Here is a 23,873-nt window from a genome sequence, read left to right as displayed (position 1 = left end):
AGCGCCGCCGCCGCCGCACCCTCCAGCCAGCGCCCGCTCCCGCACCCGTTCCCACACCGGTACCCATACCCACACCCCGCACCCGCGCCCGGCCTCTGGCGCTCGCGGCCATTGGCCGCGCCTTTTAAGCCCGCGCCGCAGCCAATCAGCGACGCCAGGGCGCGGGCGGGGGCGGCGCGCGCCGCCGCGCCTGCGCAGTTCGGCGCCCCTCCCCCCGTCCCCCGCCGCGCCCCCGCCCGCCCCGCGCGCCGCCCCCCGCCCGCCCCGCGCCCCGCTGGAACCTCCTCCTGCCCAGGCGCGCTCGGCCGAGCGGCGGCGGCGGCGGCGGCGAGGAGGAAAGATGGCGGCGGGCTCGGATCTGCTGGACGAGGTCTTCTTCAACAGCGAGGTGGACGAGAAAGTGGTGAGCGACCTGGTGGGCTCGCTCGAGTCGCAGCTGGCGGCCAGCGCGGCCCACCACCACCACCTCGCGCCGCGCGCGCCCGAGCTGCGGGCCGCGGCCGCCGGCGCGCTCGGGAACCATGTTGTGAGCGGCAGCCCGGCCGGAGCCGCGGGCGCAGGGCCGGCCGCCCCCGCCGAGGGCGCGCCCGCAGCGGCGCCGGAGCCGCCCCCCGCAGGTAGAGCGCGGCCGGCGGGCGGGGGGCCGCGGCGCGCGGGCCCCGGCTCACCACGCCGCCCGCTTGTCCCCGCAGGGCCCGCGCCGGCGCCCGCCAAGCTGAGGCCGCCGCCCGAGGCCAGCGCGGGGCCCTGCCCGGCCGCCGCCGCCGCCGCCGCCGCCGCCGGGCCCGAGCCCGCCGCCGCCGCCCCGCCCGCCGGCCCCGGCCCCGGCGCCGCCAAGCCCGGCCCGCCCGGCCCGCCCGGCCCCGGCGCCGCGCAAACTTTGAATGGGAGCGCCGCGCCGCCCACCGCGCCGCACGCCGCACCTGCTGTCAGCCCGGTCAACAACGGGCCCGCGCCGCCGCCCGCCGCCGGCTCCGTCATCCAGGCGGCCCCCGCGCCCGCGCCCGCCGCGCCCTCGCCGCCCGCCGCGCCCGCGCCCGCCGCGCCCCCGCCGCCCGCGCCCCCCGCGCCCGCCGCGCCCGCCCGGCCGCCCGGCCTCCCCGCCGCGCCCGCGCCCCCCGCGCCCGCCGCCGCACAGAACGGGGCCGGCGCCGCCCCCGCCCCCGCCCCCGCCCCGGCCGCCGGGGGCGCCGCGGGGCTCAGCGGCCAGCCGGGGCCCGGCGCGCCCGCGCAGGGGGCCAAGGCCGAGCCGCCCAAGACGGCGGGGCCGGCGGCGGCGGGCGCGGCAGCCGGCGTGCTGCTCGGGCCTGCGATGCAAGGGGCGCTGCCGGGGCCCGCCGGCGGCCCGCCGCCAGCCCCTGGACCCCCGGCGGGGCTGCCCAAAGGCGCGGCCGGCGCGGCGACCCCCAGCCTGCCGCGGACACCCTCGGCCGCCACCGGCGGGATCCGGGCCACCCTGACGCCCACCGTGTTGGCCCCTCGCCTGCCGCAGCCGCCGCAGAACCCGACCAACATCCAGAACTTCCAGCTGCCTCCAGGTGAGTGGACGCGCGGGGTGGGAGGGGAGGGCGGGTCGGGCGGCCGCCGATCCAGGAAGTTCTGGGCTGCGTTCTGGGGCTGTGTCCGGGCCGCCTGCCTCGCGGCTTGCCCGCGGCTGCCGGCTGAGGGGCGCCTCTGCCCAGGTGCGGAGGCCATCCTGGGTGTCCGGTGAGCCAGCGAGGCCACTGGGCCACCCTGGCTTGGGTCGGCTGCCCCTGTTTCGCGGCCTTGATGCCTGTCTGCGCTTCTGAGTTGCTCGCCCAGGGGCTTCTCGTGGAGGCTGTCTTGCGCTGCTGCCCCTGCTAGCTCGGGCAGCACGGGGTCATGCTTGCTCTGAGGGCTCCCCAGTGTCGGAGCTTACCCCATCGTGTGTCAGGGCCCTCGCTGAACTCCGCTGCCTCATTATTATTATTATTATTATTATTATTATTATTAATATTATTATTACTCAGGGCTGCTGTGGTGGGCCAGAGAGCATCCTCCTCCTTGTGCAGGTTAGGTCCAGGCTGGGCACCCCCTACCCCCCAGGTGGGGAAGTCTGGATGGAAAGCTTGGGCTTCCTGCTGCTACTAAAGGCAGAGCTAGTGCTCAGATGCTGGAGGAGTTTCAACTCCAGGTTGGTCCTGAGTGTGGCCTTAGGCTTTTGTTGTTGCCATCCCCTGAGGTCAGTGTGACACTCCCAGCCAGGAGTCTGGGGTGCAGGAGGTGGTGGGATGTGGAGCCCAACACATGTGCAGGGGATGCTTTTAGTGCAGAATCTGCTTCAGCCTCTTCCTTCTCTACACTCCCTCTGCTTTGTCACCCTGAGTTCTTTGGGGCCCCTGAGGTTTGACGGGTGATCTCTTGTCCGGTATCACATGCCAAGCTGCTTTTGTTTGGGAGTGCTCAGACAGGAGCCCTCCCACTGAACGCTGGGCTGAAGTGCTGGGCTTCTGAGCACTCCTCTCTGGTACTAGTGATGTGTGCAGCAGCTGCAGCTGCTACCGTGGAGTGGCAGTAGTAGTGGATGAGGGAGGAAAGCATGGCCCTGCCACTAGTCCTCTCCTGCTTGTTGGGAAGAGCTGAGGGTCAGTTCAAAGAGCTGCAGCCTCTGAGGAGCACGTTTTCTTGTCATTGCCCATGGGTCTCAGGGCTGCTGGTCACACATTGGGATCTGCTTCACTGGGGCAAGAGCGGGGCGACATGAGAGCCAGAAACAGTGACTCTGGGTTGGCAATAGGAGCTGCCCAGCTCTGAGGAGGAAAAGAGGAGATGTGAGAGAAGCACCCAAGAATTTGTGGGGTGTCCTTGCCAACCTTTGGGCACTAAAGAATGTGCAGTGATGGGTGTTTGCTAGAAGGCTCTGTGTTGATGTTTATGTGTGTTTTGATCTTTTGGTGGAAAATATGGCTGAGTTTTAGTTGTTAGTGTTGAAAAGGTGGTTCATGGTTGTAGCCTTTTAGGTGAAATGCCTCAGTAATTTGTATCTACTTAGGAAAACACCCTTGCAGTGGTCCTGCCTGTTTCAACAGTGCCTCCCTCGCAGCAAGGATGTCCCTGCACTGCCCTTTCATCATGACAGCTGGTGACTAGGTGCCCATGGCGTCCTCTCACCCGTGGCCATCTGGGGTTAGCCATGTTTCTTTCTCTGAGCATCTTACAGGTAAAGCCTATCTCTTTTTTTCTACTTGGGAGAAGGAAGACATTTGAAAAGGGCAGCCTTGCCTTCTTGAGCTGTCCTGAGACTCACTTCTGCCTTGTGTTTTAAGGTCAGTTTTAGAGCTGGCTGTGCTTGACTGGAAGACAACTTGAAAAAGACGGAGGGTTGTGTGTGTTCCTTCTCCTGGTTCTCTGCATCAGGACTCACGCATGGGGAGCAGAGAACAGCTCCCTTGCACTCTTGGAGTGTAAATGCTCTCCCAGGAGCAGTGCTTTAAAGTGGCCCTGTGTTTTCTGGGAAATGAAATATTGACATTCATTTCTTCAAGACCCTCTTCAGTTCTTTGATCAGAAACACTTACCAATTCTGTTACTTTATTTTAATAGTGAAAGCTGAATGAGTATAGTTAAGTCCACCATTAATGCTCCAAGCCAGGGTACTTCTTTCTTAAACAGGGGCAGTCCATTCTTGAGAGCTACAGTGATAGGTTATAAATACTTTAGCCGTAGCCTGTGATTGGTGGATCAGAAAATGCTCAACTCTTCTGATTGACGCTATGCTTCGTAATAAAAACATACAGACCAAAGGTGGAAGTAAAGTCCAACAAAATTCACAGGTGGCCAACAGCTCCTCATTTTAGGACCCCGTGATGCCGACTGGTGGAGTGAGGATCAGGAGAGGGCAGGGGTTCGGAGCTGCACACAGGTGTGGAGTAGGATGTGGAGTGTGAATGGGGAACCTTGCCCCTCCTCGCACCTCTCCTGGCCGGAGGTCGTGGTGGGAGAAGGCAGGGAGGACCGCTTTCTCCTACTGTCCTGAGGCTGAGCCCTGGACCTTGAGTAAAGCCCCATCCCCACAGCGCCCTTTGAGCTTCAATTAAACATCTGAATTTGGTTTTAGCAAACTCAGTCTTGATATTCTTTGTCAGGACTGTTTTGTAAGACATTTATGTTACTATAGTTGTATTTGCTCGTTTGAAGGTGCCCGAGTCTAAGTCCTACCCACTGAGGATGAGGAAAAGACTTAAGAGACGTGTGGAAACAGTGTCGTAGCCGTTGTCATGGTGTTGTCCGAGAACACCGAAAGCACTGGCTGCTCGTGTGTAACCTGGGGTGGTCTAACGTCAGAGTCGTCGTAATGTCCATGATCAGAGTTGAAAAGCGGAGAAAGTGATCTGACCCCCAAATTAGCATGTGGGTAAGTGGTTTTAAAAGATCTTTTTTAGATAGGTAGGTGCTGTGTTGAAGCTGCTAATTTTAAAGGCTATCTTGTAATGTGGCCAATTGGCACATTTCTTAATGTGCCTCCTTTTATTGTGATTTCTTGTAGGACTTACTTTTCTGTGGTTCTAGGTCCCTGCTCCAGGACAGAAAGCCATGTCCTCCCATTGGCCTAGATGCCCTGCCCTGGGGATGTCTGCGTGCTGCCTTTTAAGATGATGCTTCATAAGATAGCTCTGTGTTGAAAGACTGTCTGGGGCACTGCTTCCCACCCTAGGGCGGTTGCGTTACCTGTTGTGGGGAAGGGAGAGTCCCTTAGCGGCTGGCTGCACCTTTTTGGCTGGTTCTCCTGAGGCTTAGTCCCAAAGTCAGGCCATAGAAGAAGTAGGGCTGCTACTGTAGTTATGGGAGCTGCTGTCTTGGTGGCCAGCTGTGGCTCAAAGTGCAGGTGCCTTGGTTCAAGAGATGTTCTTGGAAGTTTAGACATTACTTATGCACAGTAGCTGTTTGATCTGGGACTGAGGACAGTGTTCATGGATCCTCCGTTTCCTGGCTGTGAAGTGAGGTTGGCTATTTTGTGAAAGATGTGGAGTTCCATCCAGAAGAGGTGTGCATCCTCCTAAGTTTTGTAACATTTTCACTATTTCAAATCAGATGTTGCTGTAGAAGTTGTGAAATCGTGTAAGGACAGCTTTATTAAGTCAAATCCATGTCTAGAGTGGTTGAAGAGTTTGGTGCTCGGGCTGCCTCGTGCTGCCAGTCAAAAGCTGCTGAGGTTGTCACAGGTGTGTGCTGCCTGCCTGCCCACGTGGTGCAGGCTGTGCAGAGTGAACCTGGATGGGGGACTTGATTCAGGGCCAGAGGCCTTGACCTAGTGTTCTCCTTGGTATGCTCAGGGACAGTGACATTTGAATAGAACAAGGAGAAGTAATTTTTTGAGAGCTGTTAAGGATAGCACTAGGCTGCTCTACTTAGGGTGGATCAAAGGTGGCTTCCCTGCTTCACCGCTGGGTTGGAGGGATGCCCTTGGGGGCGAGAGGGCCACCCCCATGTCCTGACTGGTCTCCCCCCCTGCTTGTCACCGTCATCTTGGGGTGAGTGGAGTGTCCTTGGTGATGGGGTGGGGTTGGCCTACTCTAGTCTGTAGATGTCTTGGAGCTAGTATGCCTTCTGTTCTGGTAGCAGCAAGGGCAGGGCCTGTGGGCACTCATGGGACTGCCACCCTGGCTGCTTACTGTGCTTGGTGCTCTGCATTCATGGGGGACTCCCTTAAGTCCTTGTATCTGTAGGTAGAGCCTTGTTTGTTGGGGCCCTGTCAAAAGGCTGCCTAGGAAGATGGACTCTGGCTTACCTAGGGCTTGATGGCCTGAGGATCCCCAGGAGCAGGCCCTGCTCCTATGAGGGCTTCAGTTGTGCTGGGGATCTTTGCCACCTGTCCTGACCCTTTTCAGCCCCTGCCCTGGAAATGGAGCAGCTCTAGGCACAGCAGTGGGTGTGGGTGGGGAGTGGGTGGGTGTGGATGTGGATGTGGATGTGTGGGGGCGCTGCCTCTGTGTCCTTGAACTCAGAATGAAGTCAGCATAGTGTCTGTGTGTTTCCAGGTCTAGTTCAGTGTATAAATGTAAGCTATCCTCTGTTTAAGAGATAAATTTGAAGAGTGCTTTTAACAAATAGATGGTTATGTGTGAGTTGATCAAAACATAACTAACTGTTTTTGGGAATCTTAAAGGAGAGCGATAAAAGGGCTCCTGAGATTTGGGGTAATTTGCATTGTTCTCAGAAGTTCTTTTTCTTTCTTTTTTTTTTTTTTTTTTAATGTAGGGCTGAGAGTTGAACCCAGGGCCTCACTCGTGCTAGGCAAGCACTCTACCACTGAGCCCCAGCCCCAGCCCACTTTCACTTTTTTTTTATGTGGATGATAAGCTGGAGCCTTTGATTTGCTACCTGGGAAACAGTTGCTGTTTGGGGTTCTTGCCTGGGAAACTGTCTTCGGCTGTGGGTTGGCAGCCCTTTAGTTGGGCCTCTGATGGTAATAAACCAGTAAAGTTAAAGCAGGTAGAAGAGGCTGGGCATTGGGGCACTTGCCTGTGATCCCAGTGACTCAGGAGACTGAGGCAGGAGGGTCACAATTCTGAGGCCAGTGTCAGCAGCTTTGTGAGACCTCTGTTTCAGTACATAAATAAATAAAAAGATTTGAGGATGTAGCTCAGTGGTAAAGTGCCCCTGGGTTCAATGCCCAGTACAAAAAAGAAGGAGATGGGGCCTTCTGTTTTTAGATGTAAGACTTCAACCCGGTCTGGTGCCGCTGGCTGCCTCCTGGACACATCTGTCTGCTCCTGGGGTCTGAGGTTGCCTTGGTGTGGGCACTGTCACTGCTGATGGGCACAGGGCTGTTCTGGAGCTGTTCTACAGCACTCCTGCGGAGGAGAGCGGCACTGGAAGGTTGTGTTTGAGAATGGGGAGGTTTGTATTTCCATGGTAGGGCGACAAAGTTTTGGATTAAATTTTTTTACTTTTACATTGTTTTGAATATTTGTATCAAGGAATATGGGAAAAAAAAAAAACCCTAATGGGATAAAATTATCCACAGTTAGGCCAACGATCCCAATTTGGAAAAGTGTGTATGTAGCGCAGACCCCAGACCCACTCATTTACACTAAACTGGTCTTGGGCTTTTCTGGCGCCAGTGCCCCTCTGCTGTGTGTGAATGGACAGTGGACAGTGTCTGTGTGAATTGCATGAGGATAGGAGATGCTGGCTGTGGCTCGATTCCAGTGCAGTCCTGTAGGTCTGTGGAGCTGTGGGGTTTGTCTGCCCTTCCTGAGATGGGCATGTGGATGCCTGTAGGCATGTGGAAGATGTGGCCAGAGGAGCAGACAAGCTTGCTGGCTGGCTCCCAGTCTTGTGAGAGGGCTATGGTCAATGAAGGCCTGTCAGGTCAGCTGGTGCTAGGGGACGTGGATCTCGAGGGGGCTGCTTCTGGATATTCCTACTCCAGAGGTCAGGGAGTCCCCATTGGATGTCAGGCTTTAGAACAAGGCTCAGCTTTAAGCAGGTTTAGTTGTTCCAGAGAGATTTATTTTGGGGGCCTGAGGTCTGAGTGGGCACTAAATGGACAGAGTGTGACAGGAGAGGAACCAGGAGAGGCCTCCCCCCACCATCCTGGTGCAGCCTGACGCACCCTGCTGGGGCAGAGGCCTGGGAGTCTGGGGTTCTTTGAAGAAGATGCTGGAGGGTGATGAGGCAGGCCCTTGTTGGTGTCCTGGTTCACAGTGGATGGAAAGGGCGTGCAGACAGCCTGTTCATTTTCTGGCTTCTGGCTCCTGTGCTACTCACATGGAAAGTCGTCATTTTTGGGCTGGGGATGTGGCTCAAGTGGTAACACACCCGCCTAGTATGTGTAAGGCACTGGTTCGATTCTCAGCACCACATAAAAACAAAGTAAAGATATTGTGACCACCTAAAACTAAAAATTAAGTATTAAAAAAGTATATATAAAAAAAGAAAGTCTTTTTTTTTTTTTTGTATAGGGGATTGAACTCAGGGTGTTTTATGGCTGAGCCACATCCCAGCCCTTTTTGTTATTTGAGACAGGGCTTTGTTAAGTTGCTGAAGCTGGCCTGGAACTTGTGATCCTCCTGCCTTAGCCTCCTGAGTTGCTAGGAGTACAGGCGTGTGCAGTGCCCAGCTACAAGAAAGGTTTTTAAGGGGTTTTATGTTTTGTAGGTCTGTCTGGGGGTGGTCCCTGTGGTCCATACACAGCACGCGTGGATGAGCAGTACTACCGTCTTGAGACTGTAGTCTTGAGACCGGGTTAACTTTGTAAAGACACTGAGGAGTGCTGGTATCAAGGTTAGGGCCTGCACTTGAGAGTGAAGCAGGGATGCACTCCTGGATGGCTTTGTCATGTCACTTTGTTGTAAGAATTATAGTCAATTGGAAAAGTCTTTTTTCCAACCAGTGTTTTTTGATTATAATGTTATTTTATTTGGCCAGGTGTGGTGGCACTTGCCTGTAATACCAGTAACTTGGGAGGCTGAGGCAGGGGGATAGCAAGTTCCATTCAGGTCAGCCTCAGCAACTTAGTGAGACCCTGTCTCAAAAAGGGTTGGGGGTGTAGCTAGTGGTAAATTGCCTTTGGGTTCAATCCCTGGTATTCAAAATAAAAACAAACAATTCTATAGTCATTATGGGAAGTTTGAGAAGAAAACTATGAAGAAGGCATTGAGGTGGCTTGTAACTCATCTGTCCCAGACTGCTCACCTTTGACAGCTTATCATTTTAGCCTTTTTGGATGCAGATGAATTTCTGCATTTCTGATTGTTATGGAACAAGAATCACCCTTCAGAATTGCTGAATGTTACTTGCCTTGTCCTACGTGTCTTTGTGTGCTGCCCTGGCCCCTCAGTGGTCCTTGAAGCTCTGTTAGGCTGCCTGGATCCGGCTTGTAGAGTCCTGTGCTGAAGTCCTCCCACCTGTAGGTGCTCATCTTCACATACAGTTCGTGTGTCTGATGAGTTGAGCATTTCAAAGGCTTTACTACAAATTGCCTTCCAGTAGTTGGGCCAGTTTGTACTTTTAAAACCATTGCTGGTGCATACTTGTTGAGACAGGAGGATCGTGAGTTCAAAGCCAGCCTCAGCAAAAGTGAGGCACTAAGCAACTCAGTGAGACCCTGTTTCTAAATAAGTACAAGATAGGGCTGGGGATGTGGCTCAGTGGTTGAGTGCTCCTGAGTTCAATCCCCAGTACCTCCGCTGCCCCACCCCGTAAAACAAAAACAGAAACAAAACAAAACCCATTGCCCAGATATGGCTTTTCAGAAATTGACAGCCTTTCTGTAGGAGGACAGTTGTGGTTAAGGAAGATTAGACCTTGTTGGTGAGGATATCGGCCATTTATTCTCAGCTGATTTTGCCTAGGGGCATTTGTGCATCTAATAAGACCACATGTTAATCAGTGAGCACTGCTGACATGGGTGCTGGGGTGCACCCTTTGGGTCCTGAGGCTGCAGAGTCCTTGCTCTCCTGGTGTGGCTCTTATTGGGGTTGGGGGAAGCTATTAATGAAGACTTGCTGGGAGGTATTTCTGATCCTGGAGAGGGCCTGTTGCCTAGGGGACTGCTGAGGAGTCCTAAATGAAAAGAAGGGACCTGGTCCCTGGAGCTGAGGATGGGGAAAAGGTATGGGTTCCCAGGCCATATCAGGAGGATGATCCCGGCCTGTCATGGAGCTGTCACTGTAGGTATGTTGAGTGCCTGAATAGATTCCAGCTGGGGAGCCACTGAAAGTTTAAGCAGGGTGACAGAGTCAGATGTGAGTTTTAAGGTCACTTTTGTGACCGTGAGCTGTGGAATGCAAGGTGGTAGGGGCAGGGCCCGGGGAGTCTGTGTGATGTGGACATACTCACGGGATTTGCTGATGTCCTGAGATGGGTGAGTCTAGGACAGGGGCTGGACTGGCATCTCCTCCCTGGATAGAGAGGGCAGGGCTGGGAGTGTGTGTTGGTTTGAGATGCCATTCTGAGCCGGAATGTCAAGGGTAGTGGATACAGTGCAGGAGCTTGGAAGAGGGCAGCATGGGAGTCAGGGCACTCAATGGCATTTACAGTGGTGACTGAAAGAGCCACCTCCATGGGAGGCTACCTCCTGAGAGAGCCTGGCCTGGAGCTGGGTGGCATGTGGGGTGCAGTGAGGCCAAGGGGTGGCTCTCAGGTGAAGGAACCCCTTGGGCATAGGCTTTGGGATCAGCAGGAAGGATAGCCCTGAGTGAAGAGCCACCAGCCCGTAGGGAGGAAGGACCAGCATGGCTGCGGCATCGGAGCGCCTGTGGGTTGGCTGGGCTGTGCAAGCGCAGTCTTTCCTGGCCTCTTTGCCCTTTCACCTAGGAAAAGGCTTAGGGTGAGCATTGTTACTCCTAGTGTATGCTTTAGTTGGGGTCTTGGTCTGAGTCTGCTGGGGTGTCTGTGGCCCTCCCCTCAGCCGCTGACGTGCATGGACCTGTGAGTCTGTGGACTGTCTCTTAGGTGGAAGGCCCCTGTCATGGAGCCTCCCTTTGCATGAAGGAGGGTTTTCAGGGACTCCACAACACTTTGGGGAAGCTTGGATCTAGGGGTACACAGTGCTCAGGGGCCTGGACGTGGTTTGCATGGTTCCCTTTGGAGCGTTTTGTGCACATGAACAGGGAGCAGGCTTTGAAGAGGAAGCCCACAGCGTGGGCATCTCCAGGATGCCTGGGGAGGGCTCTCTGTCCCTGTGTGTTGCACCGAGCCAGGGGCATGTGCACGTTTCCAGCTAGCTGCCGACAGTGGTTGGGCCAGCAGGGATGTGTGCTTCATGGTCTGACATTTTGGCATTACTGGACAGTTCTTGTGGGTTCTGTTCCATGAGGTCCCTCAGCCCTTGGGTTCCTCCCACTCAGGAGCACTGAGCCGTCTTCTTGGGCTGCTTTGTCTCTCTGACTGAGGCATGGTACTGCAAGTTCTGGTGGTCCTGCCAGCTGGAAGGGCAGTAGGCAGTCAAGAGGCTCCCTGGCCTGAAAGCCCTGCCCAGAGGGATATGGTCATTTTCTCTAGTTCTAGTTGAGAGAACTTGGTAGGTAATTGGCTCCATCTAATTACACAGGGGGCTGGGTAGTTCAGCCCATGCTGGGAGCTGGGGGTTGGGGAACAGTTAGCAGGCCAGGCACGTGGCTGCGTGCGCCAGGGGAGTGGTCTGGTGAGTTTGTCCAGTCAGCCAGCAAACATTAATCCAGCACTAACTTGAAACTCACCTGGTGCCGGGGCTGGTGACAGGAGTGAGGCTTGCTGATGGGGTTGTGTTGGGTACATGGGCTGGGAGGGAGTAGAGGGCAGTTTCCCTGTGGTGTGACTGGGTGGAGAGTCACCGTGAGCCATTAGGGGCATGTTTAGCAGTGGAGGCTCCTGGTTCAGAAGATTTGCCTGATGTCCTCGGTGGCACAGTGAGACTCTGAGTGCTGCACAGAGCAGTGGGAGCACCCAGACTCCAGAGCTCATTGCCGCTCCTGGTCCCAGGCAGGTGGACCTCCTGCCTCTGCCGCAGTGGCCTTGCATGGCTCTGGCTGGCTTTAGGTCCAGGAGTGCTCTCCCTGTACTTTGGGACCCTGTGGCAAAGGGTGCTAGGGCTAAGAAACTTGCAGGTGCTGACCGTGCTCTGGTGCTGGTGTAGGGTTGCTGATGCCCTCTTTCATCCTTGGAGTGCTCTGCGGGAAGACTCGGCTCCACTCTGGTCTCAGGCTGAGCTTGGGGTAGTGTCACCTCTGCTCTGGAGAGAGCTGCTTTTCCCCTGGATCCCAGCCCTGAGAACCCCAGTTCCTGGTCTGGCTGCCACCTGCCTTTCCTGTGTCCAGGCTGGGAAAACGACATTGAGAAAGAAGGGAAGTTAGACCTCCTACAAGATGTAACTATGGGCAGACAGCTTGGGTGCCGTGAGCCCATGTGGGAGGTAGGATAGTGGGATCATGCACTTGGGCATGGAGTTGGAGTTGCGCGTAGATGTGGGGTGGTGTGTGGGCACAGAGTGGCATAGACATGGGGTGGCGTGGATATAGAGTGGAGTGGCATGTAGATGTGGGGTGGTACGGACATAGAGTGGTGCGGGGGTGTGGACGTGGGGTGGGGGGATGGGTGGCTTGGACGTGGGGTGGCAGGGTTGCATGTGGATGCGGGTTGGCGGTGTTATATGTGAATGTGGAGCAGCGGGTGGTGCCTAGGACACGTGGAGCATTGGATAGGCATGAACTCCAGCTCAGGCAGAGGTGCACTTTGGGCTGGTGTGAGCTGGTGGTGTGCTTGTGTGGCTCTGAGGGTTGCACACCAAGTCCTGCTAGTGCATGTATGTGATGTCTGAATCCTGTGGTCCATGCAGGTGTCCTTATTCAGGGCAAAGGCTGTCCAGAGGGTGAGGTCACTTCTTGGAAGTGGTTGCTCCTAGGGATGGAGTGTGGGGATGGGACTCTAGAGCTGTAGTATTTATTTTTCTTAAAGAGACTGAAGTCTATTTCGTGGTTTTTAGCAGTCATGTATTCTTAATGGCTGAACTAGAGTGCGTCTTTGTTCTTGTAACTGTGTGTGTAAAGCTGCTTTGGATCAGCCTGCCATGATCCCTGGCAGGTGATGGTGCAGAGACCAGTGCAGTTCCAAGGCTGGTGTGGTCCTGACCACTCAGGAGTCCCATGGCTTCCTGGAACCCTGTGGTTGGGTCCACACTCTCCTGCCTCCAGGGACCCCTCATTTGCTTTCTCCCCTGTGAGATGCACTGGGGGGACCTCCAGGGAATTCACACTATTTGGAATGAAGCCTAGTTTCCTGGAGTAACCTGACCCCAAAGGATCATAGTCTGGCCTCCCACCAATTTCAGATCTCATCCTCATCAGGCTGTGGGTCAGCCACTCTGTACTCAGCATACCTACTTGTTGTTCAGGCCTGCCTCACCCCTGCAGAGCTTGCTTCTTGTTTTCTACTTATGGCTCCGGATCTGGGGATCACTCTGGCCTGGGAGGTTCCGTCTGCAAAATCCCTGGGGGCCTTAATTTTGACTGGAATTGCTCACCTGGAGCCCACACTGCTGAGACTTCCACCCTGCTGGCCTCTGCCACAGGCTTGCTAGCTGAGCAGGAGCACCTTCCACTTTTGGCATGGGGCTTGGTGTGGCTGGGATGCCAGGGCCTGAGTCATAGAGTCTCCTGAAGGCAGTGTGGCCTCTCTGTGGCATTTTGGAGGCCATTAATTGGGATGAAAAGCCATGGAGGGAACAGGGTGTGTGCTTTTGGATCTCAGGCATAGATGTGAGTTAGTCACAGTCCTGGCCCTAGCGTGGCCTGCTTTCCTTTATGTGATTGTTTTCACACTTTAATAAGTACCTGCACACCACAGCCCTGTCGGAGAGCTGGGACTGTGCCAACCTCCTGGGGGCCCTTGCGCCACAGACCCTTCCCCGCCTGCCAGCTGTGCGCCCTCTGCCCCTCCTCTTCTGCACCTGCATACACCTCTTCCCTGTGTTCCTGGGCAGGGCTCCTTAGCTAGGATTCTGCCAAGAGTACCTTGCTGGGGGTGGCCTCCTGGGACTTTTACCATTGACCTGTCCATTACTAGGGTGCCTCTTGTTATCGTGGTAGCTGTCCTTCATCAGCACAGCCCTGTGACAGGTCCTTGTTTGAGGACACAGAGGTCCCTTCTCTTGTGGGCACTGGGTAGTTTGCCTTCTTGGACGTGGGGTGGCATACTGCCCTGCAGTCCCCCTGATTAAGCGTAGGAGCCCGCTGGGCATGGCATGGTGGCCTGTCAACCCATCAGCTTGGGCACTCCACGGTGGTCCTCGGCACCCAGCGGTTGCTGTTTGGCAGGGCAGTTGGCTTTCTGGGATCAGACTTTCACTTGCTGTCCTGCAAACCTCAAGACTTTGATTCCAGATTTGTGTGTTTGGGCTGTTGACCAAATATCCATGCAGGTCGTGGCTGAAGATCTAGGTCCCTAAAAGACTGGTGGCATCTTAAATCACAGGGCTGTGCCCTCACCTGGTATGTGTGGGGGATGGGATGGGCAGGCCCAGAGGTCAGTTCTGGGTTGTTCGGCGGCTGGAGGCAGGCGAGCAGGGGAGCCATAAGCAGATCCAGGGCATCCTGGCACCAGGATTGTGTGGAGGAGGTGGGTGCCTTCCTGGCAGGCACAGGGCTGCCTTCTGGCCTCAGGGCAGAAGGGTGGGGGTGACTGTGGGTGGCTGGAGCTGGCCAGTCCTGAGTTGGAGGGTGGCCATGGGCCTGAGTGTTTCAGCAGTGGTGTGGGAAGCAGGTCCCTAAAAGTGAGGATGGGGTTGAAGGATAATTTCCTTTGTAGTTTTTTAGTTCGTTTTTAAGGAGAAGAGATTTTCAAGCAGTATTTACCCCTAGATATTGAACATGGGCCACATGCATGATTTATAATTCCTAGGACCGGGCAAAGCTAATTTTATCAGTACGTTCCCTGTCACCCTGTCCTGGGCGTTGTCATTTGGCAGGGCCCATAGTGAGAGCACCGGGTGCTTTGCACTCTGAACTCAGCTGAGGTGGCCATGAGGTCCTGCCTGCCTGCCCACTCTGGACGCATGTTTTCTGTGCTCAGTGGCCATGTGCTGAGTACTAACCCTCCATTGGATAGAGGGAGCAACTGGTAGCAGGTATGGGGGTGGCTCGGGTAGGGTGTGGAAAGGCCAAGTGGGAGGGGATGTGGCAGCTATGGGAGGAGGAGGTGCTGGCTTTTCTGTCACCAGGTTGGCCACAGAGGCTGGGACGCTGGTGGCTAGGTTGTCCAGGGGAAGGGTGGCAGCCAGAATGGAGTCTATCTCATGAGGGTGCAGGCTCTTTGAGGATGTTCCTGTGTTGCCTCCCCCCAGTCAGTGACGGCCACGGGGCTGGGTGGGTGGGAAGGAAGGCTATAGGACAGCGACAGCAGCCTCCTAGGGAGCTTGTGTGCTGGAGGCAGAAGCTGGTAGGTGAGGTGGCCAGGCCAGGGCTGTGATTGCGTCTGGGGACTGATGGACTGTCTCTGTGGCTGTGTAGGTCACTGAGTGCAAAGGAAGGGAGATGAGCCACAGAGGGAGATGGTGATGTGGCCCTGCCCCATGTCCTGGGGTGGCGAGAAAGCAAGCCGGCCCAGGCCAGGAGAGTCATAGGCGTGCCCGAGCTGCAATGCCGTACAGGTCCGGGGCAGGAGGTTGGCCAGTGAGCTCAAATGGCTTGGACAGCAGGTGTGGCTTGTCAGGATAGGAGACCTGGGACGTGGTAGGCCCCTGGCTCCCAAGTGCCCTGCCTCCATCCTGCAGGCCTCGTGTGGCAGGTGCCTTGCAGTGGCACCAGGAGAAATCTATGTTGTGGGCCAATCCAGAGAGGACCAGAGTCTACAAGCAGGTGACCTGAGGAAGCACAGGTGGCAGGAGCTATCCACAGACGGCTCCCCTGGACTACATTCTGGTGGGAGGTGATGGTCTGCTGCCAGCGAATCATTTTGAACAGGAAATGAGGACACCGATTCTGACTTATTTTTTGTTAGGTGGGCACTTATTATTAACTAAGACAGGGTGCCCATTGGGACTGTTCTGGGCAAGATGGGGCCCTCATCTTCTGTCTAGCCTGGCCTGTGGGCTAGAAAGGCCCCAGTATTGCCACCTTCTGAGCCGCACTGACAGATTCTCCCCAGGTGGCTGGGGACAGTGCATCCCGTGTGCTGCAGACCTGTCTGTCTCCTGTTCAGATGCCCTTGTTGCCAGAGTCATGCCATTTCTGGTGCCGTCTCTGGTGACTTCCTTTCTGAAATGCCTTTCAGCATCCTGAGAGCATTGTCTTGCTTTAGACGGCTGTTTGAACATGCCCCTGTTTTGGGAGGTTGGGTCCTCCCCACCTGAGCCCTCTTCTGGCTTCTGGTGCCCAGGGCTGCTGGTCCATGTGTGGCAGGAGTTGGGGCTTGGGCATGTGGCACTTTGGTGGGTTTGCTGCCTGGAACCCCTGGGCCATGGGTCCAGGCAGGTCCTCTTGGCTGGAATGTGCTCCATTCTTCAGGAAGGACTTTCCAGCTATGCCCTCTTTCTTCTGCCTGGAGCTTGGAAGGGCTGCTGTAATGCCACCATCCAGTTTCATTTAGGGTCTGCTGCCCAGAGCCTGTGCCCAGTCCCACAGAGCCCGTTTTCCCTTCCTTAGTCTCCTGGGTGCTGGCTGTTCGCATCCCTTTACTCTTGATATTGTAGGACCAGAGATTGGTGCCGTCTGTCAGCAGCACCCCAGGGCTGTTCTTAAGAGGGTTGAGGTGCCTTTGGGACTCCCCAATACTGGCATAGGCCAGTGTCATTGTGTATGAAGAGTCACCAGAGAGCTGTTCCCCATACACCTGGGAGGCAGGACCAAGGTAGGGGGATGGAGAGGCCTGGGCTGTGGGGAGACCTAATGTAAAGGCTGGTCCTCCTAGAGGGTCCATGGTCTGCAGGGGATGTGGGGAGGGAGCTGGAGGAGAGAGCTCAGGAGTAGAAGAAGGACCAGGGACAGCTCCTGGGAGGTAGAGGAAGGGGATGCCTTCTGCAGGTGTGTTTCCTGATTGCTGCTGTACCCGCCTCCCAAAGGAGCTCAGTGTGGCTTCCTCTTGGCTGCTCATGGTGGTCTGTTCTCGGGGTACAGGAAGCAGTGGGTATTTGTTGCTCATGTGAATGGAAGCAGGTGTTTGGTAAGTGTGTGAACCAGCGAGATGGACTCCCTGTCCTAGGGATAGAGAGGTCATAGGCTCTAGTGTGGCCTAGCAGTGGGTCAGGAGCTGTTTGTTGGGTGCGCACTGGGAAGTTAAGGTGCTTGATTGGGGGCTGAACTGTAGTGAGATTTGGGCAGGCACAGAGATGAATGCTGGGGAGGATAGAGTGGATTCTATCATAGGTGCATGAGAGTGGGATGTGGTTGGAGGGACTTAGATTTGGGGCAGGTGCTAGGCTTCAAGCAGAAGGTGTGCTACCAGCTCTGGGCTGTTGGTAGTTGTGAGTTGCAGCAGGTTGGAGCAAAAGGTGAAGTGGCCTGGCTGCGATTCTAGCCCTCTCTGACACCTTGGAGAAGGGGTGGGAAACTATAGGCCACTGGGATTGGAGGAGGGCACCTGTGCCCTCAGTGGGGGGCAGTCACCAGTGCCTGTGGGCAGGTGCTCACTGACACTGTGTGGCACTTGGCCTGGAGCCCTGCACGGGTGGACATGGGGCAGGCACGGACCCTGCTGTGTCTGGAGAAGCTGTGGTGTAAAGAGGACTGTTGGACAGTGCAGGGATGTGGGGTGGTACCCCAGTAGCTGGACCAGAGCTGAGGCTGTTTGACATAGGGGAGAAGGTCGGGCTACCTGGGGTGTGGCTTCCGCATAGGATCCCTGGGAAATGTGGGGTTTAACAGGTTGCATGAGGTGTGGATGAGACCTCTCTGGAGAAGCAGGGGCCACAGGAGGCAGTAGGAGGGAGGATGTGTGAGACCAGCCAGGACCTGCTAACCTCCAGCCAGAGCCAGAGCGAGGCACAGCTGGTTCAGGGGATCTGCTTGTCCACACTGGGCTGAGCTCTGCAGGGTCCAGAGGTGGAACCCTGATGGGACAGGGTCTCACAGAAGCTCTGTGGGACTCATTTGTACAGGCTGTGGGTTCCAGTTGGGCAATGCCCTTGTCTCATGTCTCCCAGCCACCTGAGGGCAGCTGCTGGTGCCCTCAAAGGTACCTCTAGAGTGAGGTTGCCCCCGTGTGGCTCTTGAGCTGAGTGTGAGTCCCCCAGGTTTTTAGAGAGGCTTTTGTGGTACTTCAGAACCCTCTTATCTGGGCTCAGTAGAACAAGTGCCAGCCAGTGTTTGCCAGCACCAGGGAAGAGCTGCCAGAGAGCACTGGCTCAGCTCTGAGTGCCAGGGACCTTAGGAGGTCTTCAGGGGTTATTTGATCCTGATTCTACCACTGACAGCCTGCATTAGCATATAACCCTCCCAAGTCACAGCTCCTGGTGGGGCACCTTGGGCAACTGTGGAGAGGGGAAGGGCAGTAAACCAGGGAGGGAGGTGTGACTTGCTGGGGCAAAGAAGGGGACCCCAGGGCAGTCCCGGAGCCACACCTTGCTGGCTCTCTGGAGAGGACTGCAGGTGCTCTATGAACATGATCCGCCACTTTTGCGTGATTGAAGCTCGATTGCACCTTGCTGTTGCTGCGTTCATGTTGGGAAGCATGGTGCCTCTGCCACAGCAAAGCCTGGCTTGTGCAGAAGCAGACTAAAGATCTCTGGGTTTAGAGAAGGGCTTCCTATTGTTGCATCTGGTGTCCCTCCCCTAGGAGCCAGTCCTACCCTGTCGAGCTGCCTGAGTGGCTGTCAGGCTGAGGGTGTGCTCAGAGACCCTCCGTTGTGGCTCTTGTGCACTCAGCTTTTGCAGTGCCCCTTCTGTGTACGCTTTTGTTTGGAGGAAGGGAGGGAGGTGCAGCGAAGGGTGGGGGAGGGGGGTGGGGCACTTGTTGGTGAAGAGAGCATGGCTCCTTCCTCCCTGGGCCTGCCCAGGCAGACCTTGGAGAAGGAGGCTTCCAGAAGGATGCACTGGAGGGCTTCAGCATGGGCTCATGGGGTGAGCAGGGAGCCTAGGCAGTGGTGAGATGACAGCATTATCCCATGTTCCCCGTCAGTGCAAGTGTGTCCCACACATGAAGTTGCTGTTGGAGGAGGAAAGAGGTCCCGTGGAGGAAGAGCTGGTCTTCCTGAGGGGCGAGACAGTTCTCCCAGGACAGGAGGAAACACCTGCATCTTGGCCTTCAGATATTAGAAGAAAACTTCTTTGAGTTGACACATCGCTAAGAAAACAGCCAGGCACTGGGAGAAAGTATTTGTATACCACAAAGAACTTGCAGGAACTCTTACTCCTTAGTAAAATGATAAGCCACTGCATTAAACATGGCCCAAGGTTTGAATAGACACAAAGGAAGGTATAGAAATGGTCAGTAAGCATATGAAAAGATGCTCCCCTGCCAGTCTGAGCCCAGGGGGACAGAACTGGAGCTCACAATGGCTGCCCCTCCACCCTCCTGCCAGTTAGCAGAATAAGTGAAGACCCGCCCACACAAAGCTGTGATAGCAGTGGTGCCTGGAGGAGCCTGAACTCCAGCACATGGGAAGTGGCTAGGCAGGGCATGGAGGTCAGACCAGCAGCACACAGGCTGTGTGCCCAAAGGGACCATCTGAAAACACCCTCCTGGGCACAGAGGGCCTGTGACACAGTTCTGTTCAGGTGACACTCAAGAAAGGCTGAACTGTGACGGTGGTGGCTGCCTGGGCTGGGTGGTAGTGGTGTGGCTTTAGGGGGCTTTTTAAGTGGAGGGCGGTGCTCACATCCCAGTGGTGGCAGTGGTCACACAGCTGTGGGCATTGGCCCAGTCAGAATTTTGCTTTGGTAGGCTGTATTTCAGTGAAGTTGTTAGAAAGCTCTGTGGTGCCCCTTTCTCTTCCTGTCTTGATGCTGCCTGCTTGTTCTGGAGAAGAAAAGGTCATCGTCACTGGTGACATGTTTTGTGACCCTGTTCACTGGTGCAGAATCCCCAGGGTCTGCTGCCTCTCAAGCCAGGTGCCCAGGACTCCTGGTCCAGGCCAGCTTTCTGGGGTGTTTAAGACAGTGCTGTTCGCTGCCTGTTGAGTCCGATGCAGGGTGCACACGTGGCTTCTCCTGTTTTCAAAAGGAGGGAGCGCTGGATCTTGCACGAGCTTACCCTGTGTCTGCAAGGACTGCTGCTCCTGCAGGGATTTGGTGTGCAGGTACGCGTAAGGGGCCTCTTTGTTTTCTGGGAGTCACTTCTGTCTTCACCTCTACCAGTGGAAAAGGCTGTCTTGTGTGTCCTATGGGTTCCTGGTGTGGGGGACACCAGGGCTGTGCTTCCCTCGGGGCTCTCCCGTTGCTATTACCATGCCATACTTATGTGGCCCATACAGGAACAGTGAGGGTGACACTTAGTCTTTAAGTTATTTTCTTAACAAGTAACTAATACTTGCTCAGTCTAGAAAGTTTCATAGACACTAAAAAGTACGGGAAAGCAATGTATGCTAGTGTCTGTTCCTGTCACCCAGAGACTGGAAGCCTGGACGTTGGACCACTCTTCTTGGTGGTGGAGCCTCTGGGCCCTCAGGAGTCTCTGCTGACCAGCATGGGTGTCGAGAGGCTCAGTGTGTGTCTGTTCCTTTGCCGTGGCATGCTGGGCAGGGACCCTTGTCAGTAGGGGTTTTGTAATGGGAGGGTGCCTGTCCTGGAGCTTAGCCCCAAACAGGTGGCTAGCTGTCCTCAGGTTAGGGTCAAGAGGAAGTGTGTATTGAGGGAGGGGCAGCTGTCACTGGATGGTTGTGAGCAATGCAGGCCATGCGGGACTCGTTTGAACAGTGTTCTTGCAGTCAGATTGTCTCTCCAGGCCAGAGAGGGCCTGAGCAGTTGCCTGTGTTCACTGAGGCTCTGGGTATTCTTTCCCTTGGTATCTGCAGTCGGCTTGGCCCCTGTCTGAGGGCAGCCCTGCGCCCCCTGCACATTTGAGTCCTGAGCAACCATGGCTCTGAGCCTATCTTGGGGATGGCCTCCAGCCCTTTGCCTGCCTGTCTGGCATGAAGGGAGGAATCTATAGGCCCGGCTGGGGTGCTGGTCCCTGTGAGGACGCCTTTTCTGGGTGTTGCAGTGTTGATGGGGTGAGGAGAGGCCAGCCTTTCTCCTGATTTGAAGCATGGCTGCTCCCCTGTGGGTTCTGAGTGTTGTATTTGGATCTTCATAGAAGTCTTGGGTCTTTGGATCTTCATAGAAGTCTTGGGTCCTGTGACATCACCTTGTTCTTGTACAGCATGTCCCTGTACTTACTGTCTTTAAGAGTCTGCCTCGTGAGGGTGCTAACAGACTCCTGGGTCCAGACCCACCGCATGCTTCCTCAGTGCGGCTGAGCTCTGTCTGGGTTCATCTTCAGCTTGGTCTGGGTTTGAAGCATAGGTTCAGTAGCTAGTTTTTGAGAAGCACTTTCAGTTCTTTTCCCTCTTCTTTCCTCTGCTAGGGAGAGTTTTTATTTTTATATTTGTTAGTTTCTAGACCATCCCATCAGTGGGCTTTTTTCCCCCCAAAATAAGCAAACACACATATTCTTGACACCCCCTCCCCACACACGTGTCTTTTTTCTTCTCTCTCTCTCTCTTTTAACAACAAAGGTACCATATACACGATTAACAATAGAGCTTGGAGATTATCGTCTGGTAGCCTTTCATTTTAATTAAAAAACTTTACATATTTTATCTAGTACACTCAGAGAAAAAAATTACTTTGAATAGTGACGCCTTTCACAATTCAAGCACTGAAACTTAAAACATAGTTTTGGAAGGAAATAGTTTCAAAATACATTCATTATGCTTTTCCTTGCAAAGGTAAAAAGCATGTAATAAGCGTCAAATTAGCTCTGCTGTGGACATGGGGCTGCAGTTAGGGACGGCTGGTCTTTTGGGGGGGGGGGGCATGGCCTTCCCTTGCTGGAATTTCTGTTGTCCTGTGGACTTGGCAGGCAGTTGCACAATTCCTGGAATCAAATGTGGCCAGGAGCTTGGTAGTTGGGGGTCGGGGGTACTCCTTTAAATGTAGCTTTGCATACATAAAACTTTGGGGAAATCATTTGAACATGAACGTGTTCCCATTGTGAGTGCACAGTTGGTTTTGAGAGTTGAGGGCACAGGTGCACCGTCAAACCATCAGCACAGTCGAGCCATCTCATTGGGCCCTCTGCTGTCTGTGTATTTGCTGAGCCCATGTGGCCACTGTGGGTGTGTCTTCCCGGCGACGCTCCAGTTAGGGGAGCCTGCTCGCGCTGTGTGGTGCCTGGCTTTCCTCCTCTGACTGAGACCCTCACAGGCGCTTGCTGGCAGCTTACCTTGCTGTGCTGAGTGGCCACTCAGGCTTGCACTCATAGCACTGTTGGCCGTGGACAGGCATTTCGGCGTGAGGGGTGTTCTGGACCATGAGGACAGGGTTTCTGCTTGGGTGAACCTTGAGGGTGGAGTTGTGAGTGGTGTGGAAACTGTTGGCTGTGCCCTGCTACCAGCCATCGCCCGCCTCCCTGAGTCCTTGAGTGAGCCTCTCAATTCTCCCACAGTGTGTTGGAGTCCCTGGAGCTCCTGTTGCCCTTGGTGCTCTGGGTCCTTACTAGTGCATGGTATGGTCAGGTTAGAGCGCCAGCCCCCTTGTGGGCGTGTGGTGCCTCTCATTTTTTAAGGTCCTGTTGACTGAGGCAGAGTTATAGCAAAATTGACAGTGTTTAGTGTTTGGATCTGTAAAGAGAATGCAGTCTTACTACCACCACCAAGATACGGAATCATGGCCCAGGACTCCCTTGCCCTTGGTGATTGGGACCCCTGCCCCCAGCGTGGAGCCACCACGTCACTCATGCTGGAAGTGCATGGATCTGGCCTCTCACTTAGCAGAACACGTGGGCTTTACACCGGTTCTGCGAGTGCTGGTTGATGGTCCCTTCTGCTGCTGAGCAGCGGTGGGCCACAGCTCACCATTCTGTTCATGTCAGTGGAGTCTGGGTTGATTCTAGCTTCTCTTAGTTAGGATCATCCTTATACGTTTGTGTGGGCACAGTTTTCCTCTCTCTGGTAGCCTCTGGAAGATTGACCGCTGGATGTGACGTGGTCAACCTCCTAGAAGCTGCCAGCTTTTTCCAAGGTGGCCCTCTGTTTTGCATGTGCGATGTTTTTTCACGTCTTTTTGACCTCAGCCTTAGTGAGCACTGCTGTTGTGATATGGTTGGACCCAGGCTCCCTGAGGCCTGGTGACGGAGGTCTTTTCCTGTACTCATCTGTCTTCTGCAGGTCTTCCATGAAGTGTCTGTTCAAGTCTTTGGCCTCCGTGTTTTAAACTGAATTATTCTTTTTGTTGTTACTGATTTAGTAAGTGCTTCTAGGATATATTCCAGATATAAATCCTTTATCAGTTAGAATCATTTTAAAGTATTTTGACTTCAGTCTGTATTTTCACCTAACATATCTTTCAGAATATGTTTTCCATTTTAATGAAGTCTAGTTTATTAATTTCTTTCAGAGTTTATGGTTATGTTTTATCAAGGAAATTTGAACCCAACTTAAGGCACAGGGTTTTCTTCTTGTTTCCCTTAGAATGTTTATGGTTCTAGCGTTTACTGGATTCAATATTGGTTAATCTTGGGAGAGGGAAAGGGAGTGGCTGAAATCATTTTTTCCTGCAGGACGTCCAGTTGTGCCTTTCCCATTGGAAATGTCTTGAGCATGCAGGTGAGGACTTCTAACTCTGGACTGCGTCCGCCCAGTCTCAGTGTCTGCCCGCCTGCCTGCCTGGGCACCCTGGGCTCCTGCAGCCCCTGAGAACACTTTGAACCCAGGTAGCATGAGTCCATGCTGCTTTTCTTTCTCAAGAACGTCTGGTGCTGTTCTGGTCGTTTGCTTTCGTTAAGCTCTAGAACCTTCCTGTCAGTTTCTGCAGAACATCTTCTGATAGCTTACTTGAGATGGCGTTGACTCTCAGGATCAATTTCATGATAATTGGTATCTTAACAATATTGAAGTTCCAAACGTGGTGTTTATCTTCATTTGTTTAGGTCTTTGTAAAAATTTCTCTCACATTGTTTTATAGTTTTCAGTGTTTGTGTAATTAACATTTTGTTACATTTGTTCTTAAGTGTTCATATTTTGTGCTATGTACAGGGTACTTTTTAAAATTCCAATTTCTGATTTTTATTAATTATTTAGAAATAAATTACTTTAAAAAATATTGACCTTGGCATGTTTGGTAGCCCACGCCTATAATCCCAGTGACTTGGGAGGCTGAGGCAGGAGGATTTCAAGTTCCAGGCCAACCTGGCAATTTAGCAAGACCCCATCTTAAAAAACGAAAAGGTCTGGGAGGTGGCTCAGTGGTAGAGCCCTCCTGGGTTCAATTCCTAGTTACCACCCTGCTCCAAGGGGG

The 23,873-nt window shown here is 54.5% G+C and overlaps 1 protein-coding gene across 1 annotated transcript in view; it reads left to right on the top strand.

The window, feature by feature from the left end:
• The first annotated feature begins 303 nt into the window (after positions 1-303).
• Positions 304-23,873, top strand: part of Taf4 (TATA-box binding protein associated factor 4) — a 69,009-nt gene continuing 45,439 nt past the window's right edge. The window contains exon 1 of the mRNA XM_027954176.2: positions 304-1,538. Within this exon, the coding sequence (XP_027809977.2) occupies positions 341-1,538 (1,198 nt within the window). The 5' untranslated portion in view covers positions 304-340. The remainder of the gene's footprint in view (positions 1,539-23,873) is intronic.

Source organism: Marmota flaviventris, chromosome 2, assembly GCF_047511675.1.
Source record: "Marmota flaviventris isolate mMarFla1 chromosome 2, mMarFla1.hap1, whole genome shotgun sequence".
Lineage (NCBI taxonomy): Eukaryota > Metazoa > Chordata > Mammalia > Rodentia > Sciuridae > Marmota > Marmota flaviventris.
This window is presented reverse-complemented; position numbering and strand designations above follow the sequence as displayed.